At 38.8% G+C, this 21843-nt stretch overlaps 1 protein-coding gene and 1 long non-coding RNA gene across 4 annotated transcripts in view; one reads left to right on the top strand and one right to left on the bottom strand.

Annotated features, from left to right (window-relative positions):
* LOC147840735 (uncharacterized) overlaps positions 1–4026 on the bottom strand; it is a 4598-nt gene extending 572 nt beyond the window's left edge. The window contains exons 1-3 of the long non-coding RNA XR_015510065.1: positions 2805–4026; positions 2492–2616; positions 1–1389 (exon numbers count right to left, since the gene is read on the bottom strand). The exon at positions 1–1389 is cut by the window's left edge and continues 572 nt beyond it. This is a non-coding gene — a long non-coding RNA (uncharacterized LOC147840735). The remainder of the gene's footprint in view (positions 1390–2491; positions 2617–2804) is intronic.
* arap1 (ArfGAP with RhoGAP domain, ankyrin repeat and PH domain 1) overlaps positions 1–20360 on the top strand; it is a 135825-nt gene extending 115465 nt beyond the window's left edge. For 2 of the 3 annotated variants that reach the window (NM_001443052.1, NM_001443054.1), the window contains 9 exon segments: positions 4643–4725; positions 5502–5561; positions 8177–8240; positions 8748–8909; positions 13258–13294; positions 14642–15471; positions 16548–16673; positions 16782–16811; positions 16846–20360. In NM_001443052.1, coding sequence (NP_001429981.1) covers positions 4643–4725; positions 5502–5561; positions 8177–8240; positions 8748–8909; positions 13258–13275 — 387 coding nt within the window. In that variant the 3' untranslated portion in view covers positions 13276–13294; positions 14642–15471; positions 16548–16673; positions 16782–16811; positions 16846–20360. 3 annotated transcript variants of the gene reach the window in all.
* Positions 20361–21843: the final 1483 nt, after the last annotated feature.

Here is a 21843-nt window from a genome sequence, read left to right as displayed (position 1 = left end):
AGATGATTGAGCTTTATGACATGCTGCGTTATCCTGCTGGAAGTAGCCATCAGAAGATGGAGACACTGTGCTCATAAAGGGATGGACATGGTCAGCAGCAATACTCAGGTAGGCTGTGGCGTTGATGCTCAATTGGTACTAATGGACCCAAAGAAAATCTCCCCCACACCATTACACCACCACCACCAGCCTGAACCGCTGATACAAGGCAATATGATCCATGCTTTCATGTTGTCTGAGCCGAGCATCCGAATGTGTCAGCAGAAATGGAGACTCAGAGCAGCAACGTTTCTCCAATCTTCTATTGTCCAGTTTTGGTGAGTCTGTGTGAATTGTAGCCTCAGTTTCCTGTTCTTAGCTGACAGGAGCGGCACCCGGTGTGCTCTTCTGCTGCTGTAGCCCATCCGCCTCAAGGTTGGCCGTGTTGTGTGTTCAGAGATGCTCTTCTGCAGAGCTCGGTTGTAACGAGTGCTTATTTGAGTTACTGTTGCCTTTCTATCAGCTGGAACCAGTCTGGCCATTCTCCTCTGACCTCTGACCTCATCAACAAGGCATTTGCGCCCACAGAACTGCCGCTCACTGGATATTTCCTCTTTGTCGGAGCATTCTCTGTAAAGCCTAGAGATGGTTGTGCGTGAAAATCCCAGTAGATCAGCAGTTTCTGAAATACTCAGAGCAGCCCGTCTGGCAGCAACAACCATGCCACGTTCAAAGTCTCTTAAATCCCCTTTCTTCCCCATTCTGATGCTCGCTTTGACCTGCAGCAGATCCTCTTGATCATGTCTACATGCCGACATGCAGTGAGCTGCTGCCATGTGATTGGCTGATTAGACATCTGCGTTAACAAGCAGTTAGACAGGTGTACCTAATAAAGTGGCCGGTGAGTGTATAACTATATTAAAAATATACATATTTACTACTTACAATCCAGAGCAGATAATCAAACCTAGTTGTTTTAGCATCGTTGAGATGTTTTATTTTGTAGTTTTGTTTAATACTGTAATTTTCTGAACTTTTGAACTGTACATAGAGTACAATGCAGTGTAAAAAAAGAGATCACGTTAGTCCATAAATTTCTCACTGCCGTAATGTTTGTAAATACATGTAGAGACCAAAAAAACATCATTAGGACATATAAAAGAGGAAACAAAATATATATTAACATATTAAAAAATAAAAAAGGACAATAAGATGGAGAAAGTGGAGAAAGAGACCTTGATCATAACAATATGGCTCTTTATTCAAGAATTAAAGACCAATACTGCAATTTTACAGGGATTGTACAAATAATTTCCATTTTATCGATGTTTACATTATCATGTTTTCTTTTACTTTTTAAAAAAAAAATTCTAATTCTTTCTAGTTATTAGGAATTTTGGTAACACTTAACTATACTCTATGAATCATTATTAGGCATTAGCATCTAGTGAATTCATTATCTGTTCAGCATTAACTCTACATTAATAAGCGTTAGTAACTGCAGCTACAAATGCTCTATTCTTGACTTATAAACATATTTAAAATGTGCTTAATAATAGTATTTTCATACTTCGTTAATGATTTATTTTTCATTCCTAAATTAAGTATCACATTATTTACAAACCAGTTAAATTTAAGAGTGGTTGAGGGTTTTTAGGATCATTCAGAATGAGTTAGTAAACGATTAATAAACTATTGAAATCAACGTTTATATGTCTTATTATTCAGCCATATAGTAATGGTTACTATGCATGTTAATAACTGCTTTATTAACTCAACTTCATGCAGTTTTGTGAGCTAATCTAAAGTGAGGACTATTCATGCTTTATAAATCCCTTATGAATGACAAATAAAGGCTCAGTTAAATTCTAAACAGGAAAATGACGTTATTCACTCCTCTTCGTTTAAAGATACACAAATAAAACTGCTCTTCAAATGAAAACCTGATCTAAAATAAAATCACTGTAGTAGAGTTTAAGCATTGCATCTTATTATATTGTTAAATTATTATATTGTTGTTGTTTTATCCAGTTGGATGTCGTATTTTGACACTCCTGTTATTCAGCAATGTTTAAACTTTACAGTAATTTTACTTTTTTGAAAAGATTGCAAACCTTATTGTTCATTTGATCCTGAGGCTTTGTTTGTCATTTATAAGGGATTTATAAAGCATGAATAGTCCTCACTTTAGATTAGCTCACAAACTGCATGAAGTTGAGTTAATAAAGCATTTATTAACATATTAGTTAACTATTACTAAATGGCTGAATAATAAGAGATATAAATGTTGATTTCAATAGTTTATTAATCGTTTACTCAACTACTCTTAAATACAACTGGTTTGTAAATAATGTGATACTTTAGGAATGAAAAATAAATCATAAACTAAGTATGAAAATACAATTATTAAGCACATTTTAAATATGTTTATAAGTCAAGAATACAGCATTTGTAGCTGCAGTTACTAACGCTTATTAATGTAGAGTTAATGCTGAACAGATAATGAATTTACTAGATGCTAATGCTTAATAAATGATTCATAGTGTGTAGTGATTATAAAGCGTTACTGAAATGTCTTGTTCCAGTTAGTTTAGTAAGTATTTATCTGTTTCAGTATACTTATAGTTACAACCGTAACTGATCAAAGTCAAGTCAAAGTCAAAGTCAGCTTTATTGTCAATTCAGCCACATGTACAAGACATACAGAGAATCGAAATTGCGTTACTCTCAGACCCATGGTGCTCAACATTAATATAAAATATACATATAAAAAATAGTAGAGTTTAAGAAAAAAAAAAGAAAATTTACAGTATATACATTGCAACTGATGTAAATAATGAGAAATATTTCAGCTCAAATCAAATAAATGGATTTCTATTGTAGTTTACAAAATTAACAGTGCTGCAGAAAGATTAATCACATCCAAAATAAACGTTTATTTTGACATAATATATACAGCTGAAGTCAGAATTATTCGCCCCCCTGTTTATTTTGTTCCCCAAATTCTGTTTAACCGAGAGATTTTTCTAGCACATTTCTAATCATAATAGTGTTAATAACTCATCTCTAATAACTGATTTATTTTCTCTTTGTCATGATGACAGTAAATAATATTAGACTAGATATTCTTCAAGACACTTCTATACAGCTTACAGTGACTTTTAAAGGCTGCACTAGGGTAATCAGGGTAACTAGGCAGGTTAGGGTAATAAGGCAAGTCATTGTATAATGATGGTTTGTTCTGTAGATCAGTGGTACTTAACTAGTTTGGCCATGGGACCCACATTTTTACATGGTCATCAAGCCGCGACCCAAATTTTTAGGAACTATATCACAATTTTAGTAATTAATCTTAATTTGTATTTATTTGTTAACATAAACAAGTAGTGACAGATACATCATTAGAAATTCACCAAGACTTACAAATAAACTGTATTTATTGCTGTCATTTAACAAAATGTGTCAAATTATAGAAATATTACAAAGTAAAACCAAAAATACTGTTAATAATAGACTGTTAATAAAACATGTTTTCTGGTTTCTACATGTTGTTTTAATTTAGAAGGTTTCATGCCCTCTTATGAGAGCACCTCACTACATATGACACTGATGCTTTAAGTCTTTTTTGTTGTCAATATATGTATTTATACTTTACATATTCGGGGTCGCACTTGAGCTTCGGCATATTTGTTGCAAATAGGTAGGGTTGTCGTGCACGCATTTCAAATTAAAAGTCCGGTATAAGCAAAATAAGTAAAAAATTAAACTTTTGTTGTTGTTTTTTTTTGACCACACACTCTGCGACCCACTGAAAATGTTCCTGCGACCCACTTTTGGGTGACGACCCACCAGCTGAGAAACACTGCTGTGGTTATTATGAAAATAATTGGGTTAATAATATTGACCTTAAAATGGTGTTTAAAAAATTAATAACTGCTTTTATTCTTGCTGAAATAAAACAAATAAGACTTTCTCCAGAAGAAAAAATATTATAGGAAATACTGTAAACATTTCCTGAATCTGTTCAACATCATTTGGGAAATATTTAACAAAGAAAAAAAATTGAATGAGGGCTGAATAATTCTGACTTCAGCTGTCTGTGTGTGTTATATATCTATTTATTATGTATATGTGATGCACACTCATAGATAGAAAGTAAATTATACCAAGGTGTTTTGTCACATAGATATTTAAATGCATATATAATTGGTATCAAACATGTATATTTTATATTTAAATATAAATAAACATTTCCTCTAATATATGCATGCATGTGTATTTATATGTACTTAATAACTATACGCAATACACACATATACATGATGTCGAAACACACATTTATTTTGCATGTGATTCTTTTGCTCAGCATTTAATATTAATAATCTCAGTTTATAAACGCAAGCGAGTGGCCGTTGTCATTGTCATCATGTTTTACTTTAAACAGAATCTGCAAAAGCTGCAAAGCCCAGATCTGCAGTGTGTGAGTACAGATAGTGTGTGTTTGCGTGCGTGCGTGCATGTGCGTGAGCGGTGCACAGTAGGTTGAGCTTTAGTGTTGTTCTGGTGTAGTGGGTTTACAGGTGGTGGTTCTCCTCTATGTGTGTGTGTACGTGTGTGTGTTGTGTGTGTGTGTTTATGTCTCCTCTTGTGTGTTTTCCTTCAGAGTAACCGTCCAGAGAGAGAATGGCCAGTCAAGTGTCTGAAAGTCTACCAAGGCATCAAGAAGAAGCTCCGGCCGCCCACATGGTGAGATTAAATCAGTAGATCCAGCCGGTGGTGATCATCACAGAATAAAGCCTGCTGTAGTGTAAGACTGGAGGGTTTACTCTGCATCTACATGATGTATATTATAATATTCAGCTGTTATCTGAGATTAACATACCTTGGAAAGTTGTGACTGACCAATCAGAATCGAGTATTCCAGAGAGCTGCGTAATGAATATTAATGAGCAATGATGATTACTGCACACTGTTGACATGAAAAGCTTCTAGAAGAAGAATGTAAACCGATGATGATCTCAGAGAAATGTTGATTACAAATATCACACTCTCTCATCAGATTCACATGTGTATAAAGCATGTGGAAGTGCTCATGTCAAGCTGTCAGCGCTGCGCTGTGATCGGCTCACCAGCAGGTGTCAGTGTGGGTCAGAGCTGAACTGAAAGGGAGATCTGTCTAGACCATCAGTGTGTGTGTGCGCGTGTGTGTGTGTGTGTGTGTGTGTGTGTGTGTGTGTGTGTTTTGTTGAGTATCAGCTTTAATCCACTTATTTCTGATTATACCGAGAGAATATGGAGGAAACTGCTCAGAGACTCAGACTCGGCTGTAATCTGTGCTTCTGCTGATATGTATGTGGTGATGTGTGTGTACTCCTGAGTTTTACTAGCTGAAGCAGTGTAAATGCTGGTGGAGTGTTGACATCAGGGATCATTACTGTAGCATAATTAAATATATAGTGGACATCCACTGTAGAATGTGTGGTAATCTCTCTCTCTGTGTGTGTGTGTGTGTGTGTGTTTAGTTGGGGACTCACAGTCATCTATGAGAGCGAAAAACAGGAGAAGCAGGAGAAACAACAGTGGTGAGAACTGTGTGTGTGTGTGTGCACCTACATGTAACTGTGTGTTTGTTTGTGTTTGTAGGCATGCATGTCTGTGTGTGTGCATCTGTGTAACTGTGTGTGTGTGTTTGTGTGAGTGAGTGAGTGGGTATCAATGTGACACTGTGTGTGTGTGTGTGTGTGTGTGTGTGTGTGTGTGTGTGTGTGTGTGTGTGTGTGTGTGTGTGTGTTTGTGTGAGTGAGTGAGTGGGTATCTATGTGACACTGTGTGTGTGTGTGTGTGTGTGTGTTTGTGTGAGTGAGTGAGTGGGTATCTATGTGACACTGTGTGTGTGTGTGTGTGTGTGTGTGTGTGTGTGTGTGTGTGTGTTTGTGTGAGTGAGTGAGTGGGTATCTATGTGACACTGTGTGTGTGTGTGTGTGTGTGTGTGTGTGTGTGTGTGTGTGTGTGTGTGTGTGTGTGTGTGTGTGTGTTTGTGTGAGTGAGTGAGTGGGTATCTATGTGACACTGTGTGTGTGTGTGTGTGTGTGTGTGTGTGTGTGTGTGTGTGTGTGTGTGTGTGTGTGTGTGTGTGTGTGTTTATGTGAGTGAGTGAGTGGGTATCTATGTGACACTGTGTGTGTGTGTGTGTGTGTGTGTGGGGGGGCATCTATGTGAGTGTGTGTGTGTGTGTGTGTGCACGTGCGCGCATCTATGTGACACCATGTGTGTGTAAGTGTGTGCACTCCTCTATTTGTGTGTGTGTGTATTTGTGTGTGTGTGTGTGCACCTACGTGTAACTGTGTGTTTGTTTGTGTTTGTAGGCATGCATGTCTGTGTGTGTGCGTCTATGTAACTGTGTGTGTGTGTGTGTGTGTGTGTGCGCGTGTCTATGTAACTGTGTGTGTGTGTGTGTGTGTGTGTGTGTGTGTGTGTGTGTGTGTGTGTGTGTGAGAGTGAGTGAGTGGGTATCTATGTGACTGTGTGTGTGTGGGGGGGGGCATCTATGTGACACTGTGTGTGTGTGTGTGTGTGTGTGCGCACTGTGTGTGTGCACCTGTGTGTCTATGTGTGTGTGTGTGTGTGTGTGTGTGTGTGTGTGTGTGTGTGTGTGTGTGTGTGTGTGTGTGTGTGTGTGTGTGTGTGTGCACCTGTGTGTCTGTGTAAGTGCATGTGTGTGATGCTTACGTCTATGTAACTATGTGTGTATAGATGTGTGTGTGTGTGTGTGTGTGTGTGTGTGTCTATGTGACACTGTGTGTGTACGTGCACGTTTATGTGCCACTGTGTGTGCATGTATGTTTAAGTGTGTCTGCTCTTCTCTGGGTGTGTATGCCTGTGTGTAACTCTGTGTACATGTGCAAGTGTGTTTGTGTGAGCGTGTGTGTGTGTGTGTCTGTATAATTGTGTGGACGTGGTTTGGTGTGTGCATTTGTTGTGTGTGTGTTTTGTGTATATATGTGTGTACTTACCCTTGTAAGTTTGTGTGACTGTGTGTGTGTTTCAATCTAAGAGTACATATTTGTGTGCATGCGTAAATGTGTATGCATGTTTGTGTATGTGTGCATTTTAGTGTGTGTGTGTGTCACTGTGTATTCGTATTATTGTATGATTGCATGTGTGTTATTGTGTGTGTTTGTTCCTAAGAGTGTGTGTGAGAGTGTGTAACCGACCATGTTTTATAAGTGTGTGTGTGTGTGTTTGTGTGCATCTCTGCGTGTATGTTTCTGTTTAAGAGTGTGTGTCTGTATTTATTTGTGTGTTTGTGAATAAACAAGATGGAAACTCAAGCAGACACACAAGGGTAAAGGGTGGTCATGCGCCTCTGGATACCACACACACACACACAGACACAGACACACACACACACACACACACACACACACACACACACACGTGTCAGTATCAGTTCTATTCCCTGTAAATAATGTTAATATGGTGTGACTTTAAGCTTAAAGCATTGTTTGTCAACACACACACACACACACTCGGCTGCACAGTTGAATAGAATAAGACTTGCATTCACAGAGCTGCCTCCAATACAAACAGTCATATCCTCAAATATTCTTATTTTTTTAATAATTATTTCACATTTTATAACATGCTGGTTTGAAGAAGGTCATTGGTTTGAGTCTTGGCTGGCTCAGTTGGTGTTTCTGTGTGGAGTTTGCATGTTCTCCCCATGTTGGTGTGGGTTTCCTCCGGGTGCTCCGGTTTCCCCCACAGTCCAAACACATGCGCTATAGGGGAACTGATCAACTACACTGGCTGTAGTGTATGAGTGTGAGTGAGTGTGTGTGGGTGTTTCCCAGTACTGGGTTGCAGCTGGAGGGGCATCTGTTGTGTAAAAAATTTGCTGGAATAGTTGTTGGTTCATTCCACGGTGGCCACCCCTGATAAATAAAGGGACTAAGCCAAAAAGAAAATGAACTGAATAAAGAGTTTACTGTAGATTTCACACAGAACAGTTCACAGTATTTCTGAAATGACTTCATCCAAAACACGTGCTGTGACTCTTACATTTACATAAAAGCGTATTGATCGCTTTAATAGTTTTAAAATGAGCAGTCTGTAAAGACACAGATTGATTAATGTGTGTGTGTGTGTGTGTGTGTGTGTGTGTGTGTGTGTGTGCGTGTGTGTGTGTGTGTGTCAGGTACCTGTGCTGTGACACTCAGAATGAGATGAGGGAATGGTTCTCCACCTTCATGAGTATACAGGTCAGTCTCCAGCTCTTTTCATGTGCATGTTGGACTCGTCTGTCAGTCCGTCATCACAGGGCTTCAGCATCATTCTTCTTCTATTATTATTTCCTCCAGAGCAGTCTTGAGTGTCGTGTTTTCTCTCCTCTACTAGATCCTATTCTCAGCACTAAGCTTCTTTATTGATTGCCGATTAGTGTCCCGATCCTGAATAACTGAGTATTGCATGTTTAGGGCGTTTGTGGAGACAGGACAGGACACATGGAGGTTTTAAATCCAAGCAAGTGTCTTTTAGTCAATGTTTTCTTTTTTAATTAGTAAATTTTTTTATTAATTCAATCGATTTCTATTATGTCATGAGCAATACAGTTCTCGACTGATGTGATTCGGTACAGTACAGACTTTATCTGTTGTTCTCTTTCACTTTCGCTTTATGCCCTTATGTTTTCTGCGGTATTACATTTTTGCACATATAACTCACATCTGTGTATGTAATCAGAGCTCTTGCGTGTGTGTGTGTTTCAGAATGGAGGGCGTGTGTGGCCGGCGGAGTGGCTGAAGTCTCGAACCGTGAGCCGCGCAGCTCCTCTGGACGCTCGCTTCGGTAACGTGTCTCTGATTCCTCTGCGCGGCAGTGAGAACGAGATGAGGAATAGTGTCGCCGCTTTCACAGCCGATCCTCTCGCCGTGAGTCCAATCAGCCAATCACAACAGGGCTCGGCTAATCACACAGCCAATCACACGCCTCGCTGCTGACAAACTGTCTCGCTGACAGAAATCCGTCTGGCAAGAATAGATAAAAAGAAAAGTCTGTCAGAAAACCTTTTACACTGGCTGAGTGTTGAGTTTGGAGCAGTGCAGGATTGAGCAAGTGGAAGCTTCACATGCTGGAGAGAGAGTGAGGGATTTACACCACTGCAGACTATCAGGAGGATGGATGAGCGCAGGGATGGATGGTAAATGAGTTAGCGGATGGATGTGATAAGTAGATTGATGGTAGATGGATGGATAAATGGGTAGATGAATGGATTAATGGGTGAGTGGATGGATGGGTAAATCTGTGGAAGGATAGATGGATGACTGGATTGATGGATGGATAAATGGGTGGATGGGTGGATCAATGGGTTAGTGGCTGGATGGATGGATAGATGGATTGATTAATGGATGGATGGATAAATGGTTGGATGGGTAGATTAATGGGTGAGTGACTGGATGAATGGATAAATGGGTGGATAGATGGATGGATTATTGGGTGAGTGGATGTATGGGTAAATCTGTGGATGGATGGATAAATGGGTGACTGGATTAATGGATGGATGGATAAATGGTTGAATGGGTGGATTAATAGGTTAGTGGATAGATGGATAGATGGATAGATAAATAGGTGGATAGATGAGTGGATAAATGGATGGATGGATGGATGGATGATGGATGGAGTAATGGGTCAGTGGATGAATAGGATAAGTGGATTGATGGGTAGATGGATGTATTAATGTGTGAGTGGATGGATGGATGGATGGATAAATGGGTGGATGGGTGGATCAATGGGTTAGTGGCTGGATGGATGGATAGATGGATTGATTAATGGATGGATGGATAAATGGTTGGATGGGTAGATTAATGGGTGAGTGACTGGATGAATGGATAAATGGGTGGATAGGTGGATGGATTAATGGGTGAGTGCATGGATGGGTAAATCTGTGGATGGATGGATAAATGGGTGACTGGATTAATGGATGGATGGATAAATGGTTGGATGGGTGGATTATTGGGTAAGTGACTGGATGAAGGGGTGGATGGATAGCTGGAATAATGGGTGAGTGAGTGGATGGATGGATGGATAAATGGGTGACTAATAATGGATGAATGGATAAATGGGTGGAGAGATGGATGGATTAATGGGTGAGTGGATGGATGGGTAAATCTGTGGATGGATGGATAAATGGGCGACTGGATTAATGGATGGATGGATGGATGGATGGATAGATGATGGATGGAGTAATTGGTCAGTGGATGAATAGGATAAGTGGATTGATGGGTAGATGGATGTATTAATGTGTGAGTGGATGGATGGATGGATGGATGGATGGATGGATAAATGGGTGACTGCATTAATGGATGGATGGTTAAATGGTTGGATTAATGGGTGAGTGGATGGATGGATGAATGTATTAATGGGTCAGTGGATGAATGGGATAGTTGGATTGATGGATGGATGGGTGGATGCATGGATGGATGGAGAATGTATGAGTGAATAGATGGGGATTAGTGGCTTATGGATGGATAAATGGAAGGATTGATGGATTGACAAATGGCTGGATGAATAGATGGATGCTGGATGTATAAATGGGTGGATGGGTAAAATGGGTGGTTGAGTGGATTTGATGGATGGATGAATGAGTAAATGGATTAATAAATAAGTAGATGGATGAATACATGAATGAATGGATGGATGGGTGGATGGATAGATAAATGGCTGAATAGATGGATGGATGCATGGGTGAGTAGATGAATGGGATAAGTGGATTGATGGGTAGATGGATAGATAAATTGATGATAGAAGGATGGATGAATGGGTGAGTGAATGAGAGGGATAAGAGGATGAATGAATAGATAGTTGAGTGGATTGGATGTAAAGATGAATAAATGTTTGAGTAGATAAGGTGGATTTTTGGATGGATGGAGAAATAGGTGGACGAGTGAATGGATGGATGGATGAATAGATGCATGAGTAAATAGATGATGGGTGTATAAATGGGTGGGAGGATGGATAGATGGATGAATGAATGAGTAAATGAATTGATGCATTATGGATGATATATGGATGGATTGACAAATGGCTGGATGAATAGATAGAGGATGGATGTATAAATGGGTGGATGAGTGATTTAATGGATTATTGAGTGACTGGATTGATAAATGAGTGGATGGGTGGATAAATGAATGGATGGATGGATAGTTGGATTAATAGGTGAATGAGTGAATAAGTGATGGGTGTATAAATGGGTGGATGAATAGATTAAATAATAAATGGTTGGATGAGTGGATGGATAAATAGATGAATGAGTAAATGGATGATGAATGTAATGGGTGAATGGATGGATGGATATGGACAAACGAGTGGATGAGTGAATGGATGGCTGGGTTGTATGGATGAATGGGTGGATGAGTTGATGTATATAATGTTAGATGGACATTAGGCCAGCTCCTGCAGTTGTCAGTGGGCAGTAATGCTGCTGTGTGATTACCCATGAGCCCTCACTGCTCTGATTTACTGAGCTTCATGTTCACTCACTGTTCGTTCATTCAGAGGGAATCAGGAGTCATATGAACGAATCAATCTCTCATTACAACTCATCAGAACAGGACTGAACATGAAGCGCTGTGTGTGTGTGTGTGTGTGTGTGTGTGTGTGTGTGTGTGTGTGTGTGTGTGGATGTTTCTGGGTCACTCAGGGTCAAATCAACCTCAAAAACAACCTTCACTTCTCATCATGCTTATACTAAAGAAAGATAAACATAATTAAAGATGAAAGATTAAATATTAAATGTTCTGCATGTGTTTTTATGGAGTAATCCAGTGTTCTGTGGAGGACATATTGCCATTTTAATAATATTTATTTATTCATTCATTCATTCATTTTCTTGTCGGCTTAGTCCCTTTTATTAATCCTATTTATTTATTTATTTATTTATATTAATTTGTATTTATTTGTTAATTAATTCATGTTTATTTATTTATTCAATTATTTTTATTTACTTTATTTATTTTAATTAATTAATTAATTAATTAATATATATTTTTTCATTTTTATTTAATTTATTTATTTATTTACTTTATTATTTAATTTTACTTTATTATTTATTTACTCATTTATTTTTATTCATTTATTTACATTCATAATTTTTTTATTTATTTTATTATTTATTGATTTATTTATTTATTTATATTTCTTTAAATTTTTATTTATGTATTTTGTTATTTTCATTTTATTTGTTTATTTTTATTTTGTTTATTTTATTTTAGTCATTCATTTTTGTTTATTTATTTTGATTAATTATTATTATTATTATTATTATTATTATTTTATTTTTTTACATTTCCACATTTATGTACAGAACTTTTTACATTGGATATTCAAAAATAAATAAGTAAATAATGAATAAAGTTATAAATAATAAAAAAAATAGTCAATGCAGAAAATGTCAAATAAAGTGAAAAATAAATTAATAACAGGTGATAAAAGTCAATAACATTGAACATTCAACAATACTGTGAGAACTTGATATTAAACTACCATAATAATAAAATAATGTTGTATATAATCAACACAGATTTGTGGCATTCCAATTAATAATCCAGTTGGGTATTTTATTTATTTATGTGTTTATTTGTTTAGATTTAAGGATTTTTATTAAGGAAATCTGTCTCTAAATAGTGGATTACTCATTAATAACGCGTCCATTTAATGTTCTTTGTTGATATTTAGCCCTATTTATGTTGTCTTCGAAATAAGTTCAAGAAATAAAGTGTAAAGAGTAGTAAGATCATCAATCTGAGGCTTGAGTTGACACTGATTGACTCTTTATTTTGGTGCAGGATGCCTGATTGTGTGGGTTCAGTGTAAATGTTACACTGATTGAGGTTGATAATCCATCAGTGTCGTCTGTCTGAGGGGCTGGTGTTGGGTTACTCTAAATATCTGACTTTAATGCGTCATTTGCTTTAACTCTTACCCGTAATTCCACAGGGTCTTTCTCTTTAACTCTCTGGGAATATAGAACAATATTCCTGCTCTGTTTTATTAAGGAAAGCTACACATCAGTGTCTACATGTTTATATTTAGCATTATAATTGAGATATTATATTACATGCATGTATTTGAAATGTTTTATTTGGTTTTATTTAAGACGTGAAATGGTGTAACTTTTAGATAACAGCATAAATGCATTTACATAATGATATGTGTGTGATGTCAGTCAATGTTTGTGTTGTTTTTGTGATTATGTGAAATGAGTGGTTTGTTCTTTTGCAGCTCTTCAGAAACCTTTGACGAAGTGAACGGCGTTCAGGTGAGACTTCAGGATAGCTTTAGTTTGTTTCTTCGCTATTTTACGGCAATGACAAAGGGAAGTCCTTATATACATGTCATCTTAAGCAAAGGTTATACATTTTTGGCAATAGAGTCAGTTTGATTCATTTCTCATTAAAGAGATTCAAGTTGAGATTCATTTCTCATGATGGAGTCAGTTTGATTCGTTTCTCATGATGGAGTCAGTTTGATTCATTTCTCATGATGGAGTCAGTTTGATTCGTTTCTCATGATGGAGTCAGTTTGATTCATTTCTCATGATGGAGTCAGTTTGATTCATTTCTTATGATGGAGTCAGTTTGATTCATTTCTCATGATGGAGTCAGTTTGATTCATTTCTCATGATGGAGTCAGTTTGATTCGTTTCTTATGATGGAGTCAGTTTGATTCGTTTCTCATGATGGAGTCAGTTTGATTCATTTCTCATAATGGAGTCAATTTGATTAATTTCTCATGATGGAGTCAGTTTGATTCATTTCTCATGATGGAGTCAGTTTTATTCCTTTCTCACAATGGAGTCAGTTTGATTAATTTCTTATAAAGGTGTCAGTTTGATTCATTTCTCGTGATGGTGTCAATTTGATTCATTTCTCGTGATGGTGTCAATTTGATTCATTTCTCGTGATGGAGTCAGTTTGATTCATTTCTCATGATGGAGTCAGTTTAATTCATTTCTCATGATGGAGTCAGTTTAATTCATTTCTCATGATGGAGTCAGTTTAATTCATTTCTTATGATGGAGTCAGTTTGATTCATTTCTCATAATGGAGTCAGTTTGATTCCTTTCTCATGATGCAGTCAGTTTGATTCATTTTTCATGATGCAGTCAGTTTGATTCATTTCTCATGATGCAGTCAGTTTGATTCATTTCTCATGATTGAGTCAGTTTGATTCATTTCTCGTGATGGAGTCAGTTTGATTCATTTCTCGTGATGGAGTCAGTTTGATTCATTTCTCATGATGGAGTCAATTTGATTTGTTTCCCATGATGGAGTCAGTTTGATTCATTTCTCATGATGGAGTCAGTTTGATTCATTTCTCATGATGGAGTCAGTTTGATTCATTACTCATAATGGAGTCAGTTTGATTCATTTCTTGTGATGGAGTCAGTTTGATTCATTTCTCGTGATAGAGTCAATTTGATTCGTTTCTCACGATTAAGTCAGTTTGATTCATTACTCATAATGGAGTGAGTTTGATTCATTTCTCGTGATGGAGTCAGTTTGAATCGTTTCTCATGATGGAGTCAGTTTGATTCATTAATGTGAATTGTTAAACAGATAACCGTGTGTGTTCTGACCTGATGTGTTGTGTTTTCTGCTTTCAGTCGTGTTGTTCTCAGTCCCACGCCGCACAAACCTTCAGTCTCACATGCACTTTGACCTTCCTGGATGTGGTGCATTCTGGGAAATCAGACTGTTACTGGACACTGGTCCTGGAGGACGGGATGTTCGCTGGACTCACTTTTACACACTTTATAAATTATTTCAGCCTCATGTTCCTGTTTCAATGCCAATCAAATGGAAACGAATCACAAACAAGTACTTTAAAGGTCACAGGTCACGCGTGTGTGTGTGTGCGTGCGTGCGTGCGTGTTTATAAGAGTGTGTAAATATCATGGCAGAATTACCATAATAATTATGATTCATAAATATGTTTACAGCTTGTAGTTTCAGATGTGTTTTCTCCATTATTGATTGATATTTTCATAGCTAGACAATTTAATGTGATTATGCTGTAATTTATATAGTTTACCTATAATTAATAATTGTGAATGTTAGATTGTGTGTGTGTGTGTGTGTATATATATATATATATATATATACACACACATACACAAAACAACAGAATACAGGTAAGTGGGCTAATGCTGCGCTCACACTCGAGTTTGAGCATGTGACATTCTGTCGTACGGCGCTGTGAAAAGGGGCGGGGTTAAACAAACGATTAGCCATTTAAAAAGCGAGCGATTGGTCCATATTCTAAATTCTGTACAGTAGGGGTGTGAACATACACTGATGTCATGGTTCAGTGGTTGCGATTATCATACCATCGATTCGGTTCAATCGGATATCTCGGTGCATTGACGATGCTTTCCATACACAGTGTTATATTTTGGTGGGGGGAGGGGGGGGGGTACAAAAAGCTGTCTGTATATATTAGGGTTGTAACGGTATGAATTTTTTACGGTATGATAATCGTCTAAAACAATACCACGGTTTGACGGTTTCGCGGTATACGGTATGTTACAAATGTTACAAAATAATAGAACAGTGAAGCAAATTTGACTTTTTCCAAATAATATATTTTTAGTTACTATAAACAACACCACTTACAATGAACAAATAAAAAAATAAGAAAATAATAAATAATGTGTCAACGTCCAAATAAAGTCCAAATAAACATGGTGCAAATCCTCAGTAAAAAATAGATATAAATATTTACTATACTATAAGTAGTTACATAACTAAACTAGATTCAATATGGAACATCCTTAGGTTTTATGTGCCAGCATGGATATGGTTGTCTGTGGATATGGATTTGGATGTGGTTGTCTGCAATGCAGACAAACAGCTGCACCTTCATTTGTGTCTTTTGAAAACAGCAAGAGCAGCAGTTCGTCTTTGCTGTGTCACTGTTTTGTCATGTTTCTGTGCTGCTGTGCATGCAAAAGTACTTAGTATGAGAATTATTTCATGCAAAACTCTTTTTTTTGCGTTTTATTTAGCCGCGCATAAATGTATGCCTATCTCTCATTCCGTGTTGTTCAAAAAGCTCGTTTTTGGTCCACAAACAAAAGCGAAACCTATGCTTATTGGTTGTGATATAGCGAGTTTGAACCAATCTGGGCATGGAGGAGGGACAATGCATCAATGTATCATGTCTGATTTGTCCGGAGACACAGTGACGAGCGTTTCTTTGTCAAATCAGCGTTGTCAAATTTTGATGACGTAACCGCACTGATTCCGGAGCCTCTGAAAGTCCGAATGTTATGTGATACAGCACTAGAAAGCTGAGATTCTCTTCTTTATGCCAATCTTTGAATTGTATGAATCAGATCAGCGGATCAAAAGTTATTAAACATTTAAGAGCAATACTTATTTTTAGCCGCGGGCGGCTGTCTCGGTCTTTAAGGGTTAAAACCGTTGATATGCAATTGTTCATGGTATGATAATCGTGCACGTTCAAATCGTGGTAAACCATCATACCGGTATATTGTTACAACCCTAGTGTAAACACACAGACACACAGCACCAAGTAATCGACTGCGACACACAGCATCATGCTCTTTCTCATTCACACACATAAACACACACACGCGTGTTTGCTCGCTCGGGAGCAATATTGTTAGACCGCCCGCTCCTGTTCAAATTACACCAGAGTTACCGACCGCTCCCGCGCTTTATTCGCAAATGTATTCCCGCACCTCGAGAAATCTGCTGTAACAGCCGAGAGAAGAAGAACAGTCACGCCAGCAGGTCAAACAGAGAGAGAGAGAGAGAGAGAGAGAGAGAGAGAGAGAGAGAGAGGGAGAGTTTACTTTCATTCTCTCAATGGCAGTGAAATACAGGCTTCTGCTGTGAGTGTCAGTGAGAGACCGTCCAGCAAACACACACGCAGTGAACTGTGCACTGTGTTTTTAAACAGTTGGAGCATTGTAAATACTCGTGCTCGCCTCCCTCATCCATAGTAAGCTCAGAGACACAGCGCATATGAGATAAATGATGTGATAATAACCGGTTATGATTAAGGGTGCTTTCACACTAGCACTTTTAGTCCGCACCCGGTTTCGTTTGACCTCATAATACGTTGCATTTAGCTAGTGTAAACGTGTCTTCTGAACTTGGGTGAGCACCCATGAACCGTACTCGTGTCCGCCTGAAAGAGGTGGTCTGAGGTACGGTTACATTTACATCTAGTCATTTAGCAGACGCTTTTATCCACAGCGACTTACAAATGGTTAATGCGAACTCTGGTGCAGTTCACTTCTGATGTGAATGCAATCGTACCAAATAATGGAAGTGAACCGCCTACTCGACAACAAACTCTGAAAATCGTTTTCACTATATTCGTTCGTTCGTGTGTGTGTGTGTGTGTGTGTGTGTGTGTGTGTGTGTGTGTGTGTGAGAGCGCGCGCGCGCCTAGGTGACACGTGAGACTGAGCCAGGGTAAACACAGTGATACTCAGTGATGTCTGCTTGTCTCCTCCACACACAGCTTCTGCAGACACTGTGTGATGTTCTGAATGTTGATAATGTTTGCGGCAGATGGACGCAGAATGATCGCGATGTGCGGACGTCTTTCCATTTCGCTGCTTGCTTTCGTGACCGTCACCTAGCAACGGCCGTAAACAAAACAGCAGCTGGCAGACGCAAGCGTACCGGGGTTCAGACGGAAAAAAGACAGTGTGAACACAAACCAACTGGGGAGGTGGCAAGGGGGGGCAATCGAATTTTGGTATGGTCCAGGCAATTGATCCAAGTGTGAAAGCACCCTATTACTGAATCGATACCGAATTGTCCTCGTCTGCATCGCGGTGCACCGAAGAAACCATTAATTTTGACTCCCCTACTGGAGTCAGAGAGGTCATGTTTTGATCTTTCATTGGTCTCACACAGTCAGGTGATGCCATTTTGCAGGTCAGAGTTCACCCAGCATGAACTTTCTAATGCATTGAACAGCCAAACTAATCACACAAGCTTGCGTTTGCGGTCTTCCACATGTGCGCACGTATGAACGTAAGTCTATGTGGAGAAAAGTGCAGTGTGACCGCGGCTTAACTCTGAGACTAAAGTGAAAGAACACATTTGTGGAAGTAAAGCGCTGTCGTCATCATTAATCAACAACAGAAGACTAAATGAAAACTTTAAGACTGAAATGAGAGCATGTGCTCTTGACAATAACGTTGTAAAATACTGTAAAGTGTAGATTATAGGAGGATGGAGTTTACATGCTGATGTGTGGGAGTTCTAGATGGCATTTCAGTGTTACATTAGGAGATTTCTTTAATCATGTACACCCGATCAAACTTAAATGAACTGAATCAACATGTTTGTGAACCGTCCCACTCCTATATATACAGTGTGAGTGGAAAGGATTCAGACGCCCTGAAATGTTTCACTCTTGGTTATATTGCAGCCGTTTGCTCAAATCATATTACGTTGATCGTTTTCCTCGTTTATCCTTCTCTCACCTCTGCTCATGAGCTTTGGGTCATGACTGAAAGGACAAGATCTTGAATACAAGCAGCCGAAATGAGTTTCCTTGGCAGGGTGGCAGGGCGCACTCAGAGCTCAGACATCCGGGAGGAGCTCAGAGTAGCTCTGCTGCTCCTCCACATCCAGAGAGGTCAGCTGAGGTGGCTCAGGCTTCTGTTTCAGATGCCTCCTGGATACCTACCTAGGGAGTTGTTCCAGACAGGTCCCACCTGGAGGAGGCATCGGGGAAGACCCCAATGAGACTATGTCTCTCGACTGGCCTGGGAACATCTTAGCTGGAGGAAGTGTCTAGGGAGAGGGAAGTCTGGGGTTCTCTCCTAAGATTGGTGCCCCTGTGACCCAGCTCTGGATAAGCGGATGAAAATGACTTGACAGATCTCAATAATGACAGTTTTGTAATGGAAAGAGCTCTTGGGCTGCCTGGCTGAAAATGAGAAGTCCGTGTGCATTTAGCCAATTGTGTCTCTGAGCTCTTCAGGCAGTTCCTTTGACCTCATTCGCTCTGCTAGACCGGTGTGTGAATTTCCTAATCAAGTCAGTCAGTGTAATCAAACACAGCTCGACTCAAATGAAGGTGTGGAAGCATCTCAAGGATGGACACACCTGAGGTGAAGATACGAGTGTCACAGCAGAGTCTGAATGCTTATGAGCATGGTGATGTTTCAGGTTCTCCTTTTCTAGTCTGCAGAAACAGTGCTGTGTTTTTCTGTCAGTGTGGGCTGCTGTGTGGACATGAGTTCAGCAAATGGCTGCAATAGGACAGAGTGACGCCTTTATGTGCGTCTGAATACTCTCCATGCGCACTGTGTGTGTTGTTTATATTAAATGTGTATTCATAATGTACACTATAGATGAAATGTTGAATTCTAACACGTTATAAGCAGATGTCTGATCATTTTCAGCAGTGTAATGTAGAGCTCGACCTACAGAAGCACAGCTTTGTTTCAGTCTGAACATTTTAATGCACATTTTAATCAATTGAGTTAATTATGAATGAAGGAGAACTGAATTAGCATATCTTATTGATTTATGAACAAAACAATGATGATTCTGGCGTGATGTTAATGTGTGTGTGTGTGTGTGTGTGTGTTTGTGTGTGTGTGTGTCATGTATTGAATCTTGAAGAGATGATGTTGTACTGATGTTGATGTAACTTAATTCCTTTGATTAGCTTTTATAATTTAATCACGTTTCTCACATTGTGATGTGTGTTTTAATAAGAGAGACCATGTGGTTTAGTTTTTACACACACACTGAGACTCACTGATGATTCGTTAGCCGGATGAATCATCAGAGAGCGAATCATATGAGGTGTTCATGAACTGAAGAATCGTTCATGATGTGTGTGTGTGTGTGTGTGTGATTCATCCTGAATGTTAAATTAAATCAGCTGTGAATGAACCGAATCAGTTTTTGATACGTGATTCAAACGGACAATATGAAGAGTTGTTAAGCAGATGATTCACTTGAGAATGATTCTTCTGCCAGCGTTCACACAACACAAGACGATTAGAGTATTGATTCTGTTCACACACTGAAGATCTCATGGTGTTTGACTTTTAGTGTATGAACAAACACACACACACACACACACACACACAGGGGCTGTTCTATATGTACATTGAGAACAGGGTGTTTAGTGTTAAATGTAATGATTCTTTTGACGCGAGTGAATCATTTGAATCACTGTGTTTTGTACATGCTTTGCTGTATTTGTGCTTGTTAAAGTTGATCAGTGTGTAAAAGAGTGTTTACAGTGTGTGTTTATGTGAGAATATCGGCACACACTTCTCATGTTCAGCTCATTAAATATGCAGATCATATGCAGATTTGCTTGGTGACATCATCAAACATTGAAACATTGAATATAATGTAATATTACAAATTAGAATTGTGAGATAAACATAATACACACACACACACACACACACACACACACACACACACACACACACACAGATACAGACACTCATACACAAACGCACAAATTCAAACACATTCAATCACACACACACACACACACACACACAAAATCATACTGCAAAAGCACACACATTTAGAAACACACACACCGCACACTGTCATACACAATAGCACAGTGACACATCATATTCTCTCACACACTCATTTTCTCATACACAAACATATTCAATCATACACACAAACACATGATAGCACTATCATACTTTCTTATACACACATTCAGAAACATACAATCATACACACAAACACACACACACAAACACATTCAGACACATTCAATCATACACTCCTCACACACACTCATGGACAAACACAATCAATCACACGCACATGAGTAGACAATCACACACACACACACTCTCTCATAGACAAATTCAAACACATTCAATCATACTCTCTTCTACACACACACACACACACACACACACACACACTCTCATAGACAAATTCAAACACATTCAATCATACTCTACTACACACACACACACTCTCTCTCTCTCTCATACACAAATTTAAACACATTCAATCATACTCTCTTCTACTTATAATATTTCAGATAAAAACAATTCAGTTCATCTTCATTTGTACAGCGCTTTTACAATGTAGATTGTGTCAAAGCAGCTTCACATAGAAGATTATATTGAATTGACACAGTGTAGTTCAGTGTTCAGAGTTGAAGTTCAGTTCAGTTCAGTTCAGTGTGGTTTAATAATCACTACTGAGAGTCCAAACACTGAAGAGCAAATCCATCCATGCACATCTCTACAGATCCTGTACCAAGCAAGCCAGTGGCGACAGTGGAGGAACAAACTTCACCAATTGGCCAAAGTGAAGGATAAAAAACCTCAAGAGAAACCAGGCTCAGTTTTGCACCACCATTTCTTCTCTGGCCAAACGTCTTGTGCAGAGCTGCAGTCCAGGCGCTGGAGGCTGGAGAATGCTGGACCTCAGAGAGACTCGTCTGTCCCTGAAGTCTCACAGGAATCAGTCTCATGCTCTCCACTCCTCCACGACCACCACAGCAGCTGCTCAGGATACAGCCTGGTCCAGGATTATGCAAACCTTGGGATCATCTCATCACTGGTCTTGAATCGAATCAGTGATGGTGCGTAGTCTGAGGGTCCTTGGGATGAGTATCCCCAGGTGGAAATTGAGAATAAGGAGAATATCTAGTGTAGCTGCTGTTCATAAAGGAGATGCAGAAGCCTGTGTGGAGCACATTCATGTATCACACCGCTGAGTGCTGCACTGAGTGTGTGCTTTACTAAACAGACAGGTCTTTACTCTAGTGTTGAACTGGGAGAGTGTGTCTGAGCCTCGACATTAT

This window comes from Danio rerio, chromosome 15 (genome assembly GCF_052040795.2).
Source record: "Danio rerio strain M-AB ecotype USA chromosome 15, GRCz13ab, whole genome shotgun sequence".
NCBI lineage: Eukaryota > Metazoa > Chordata > Actinopteri > Cypriniformes > Danionidae > Danio > Danio rerio.
Note: the sequence above shows the minus strand (reverse complement) of the source record. Positions and strands in the feature narration are given on the sequence as shown.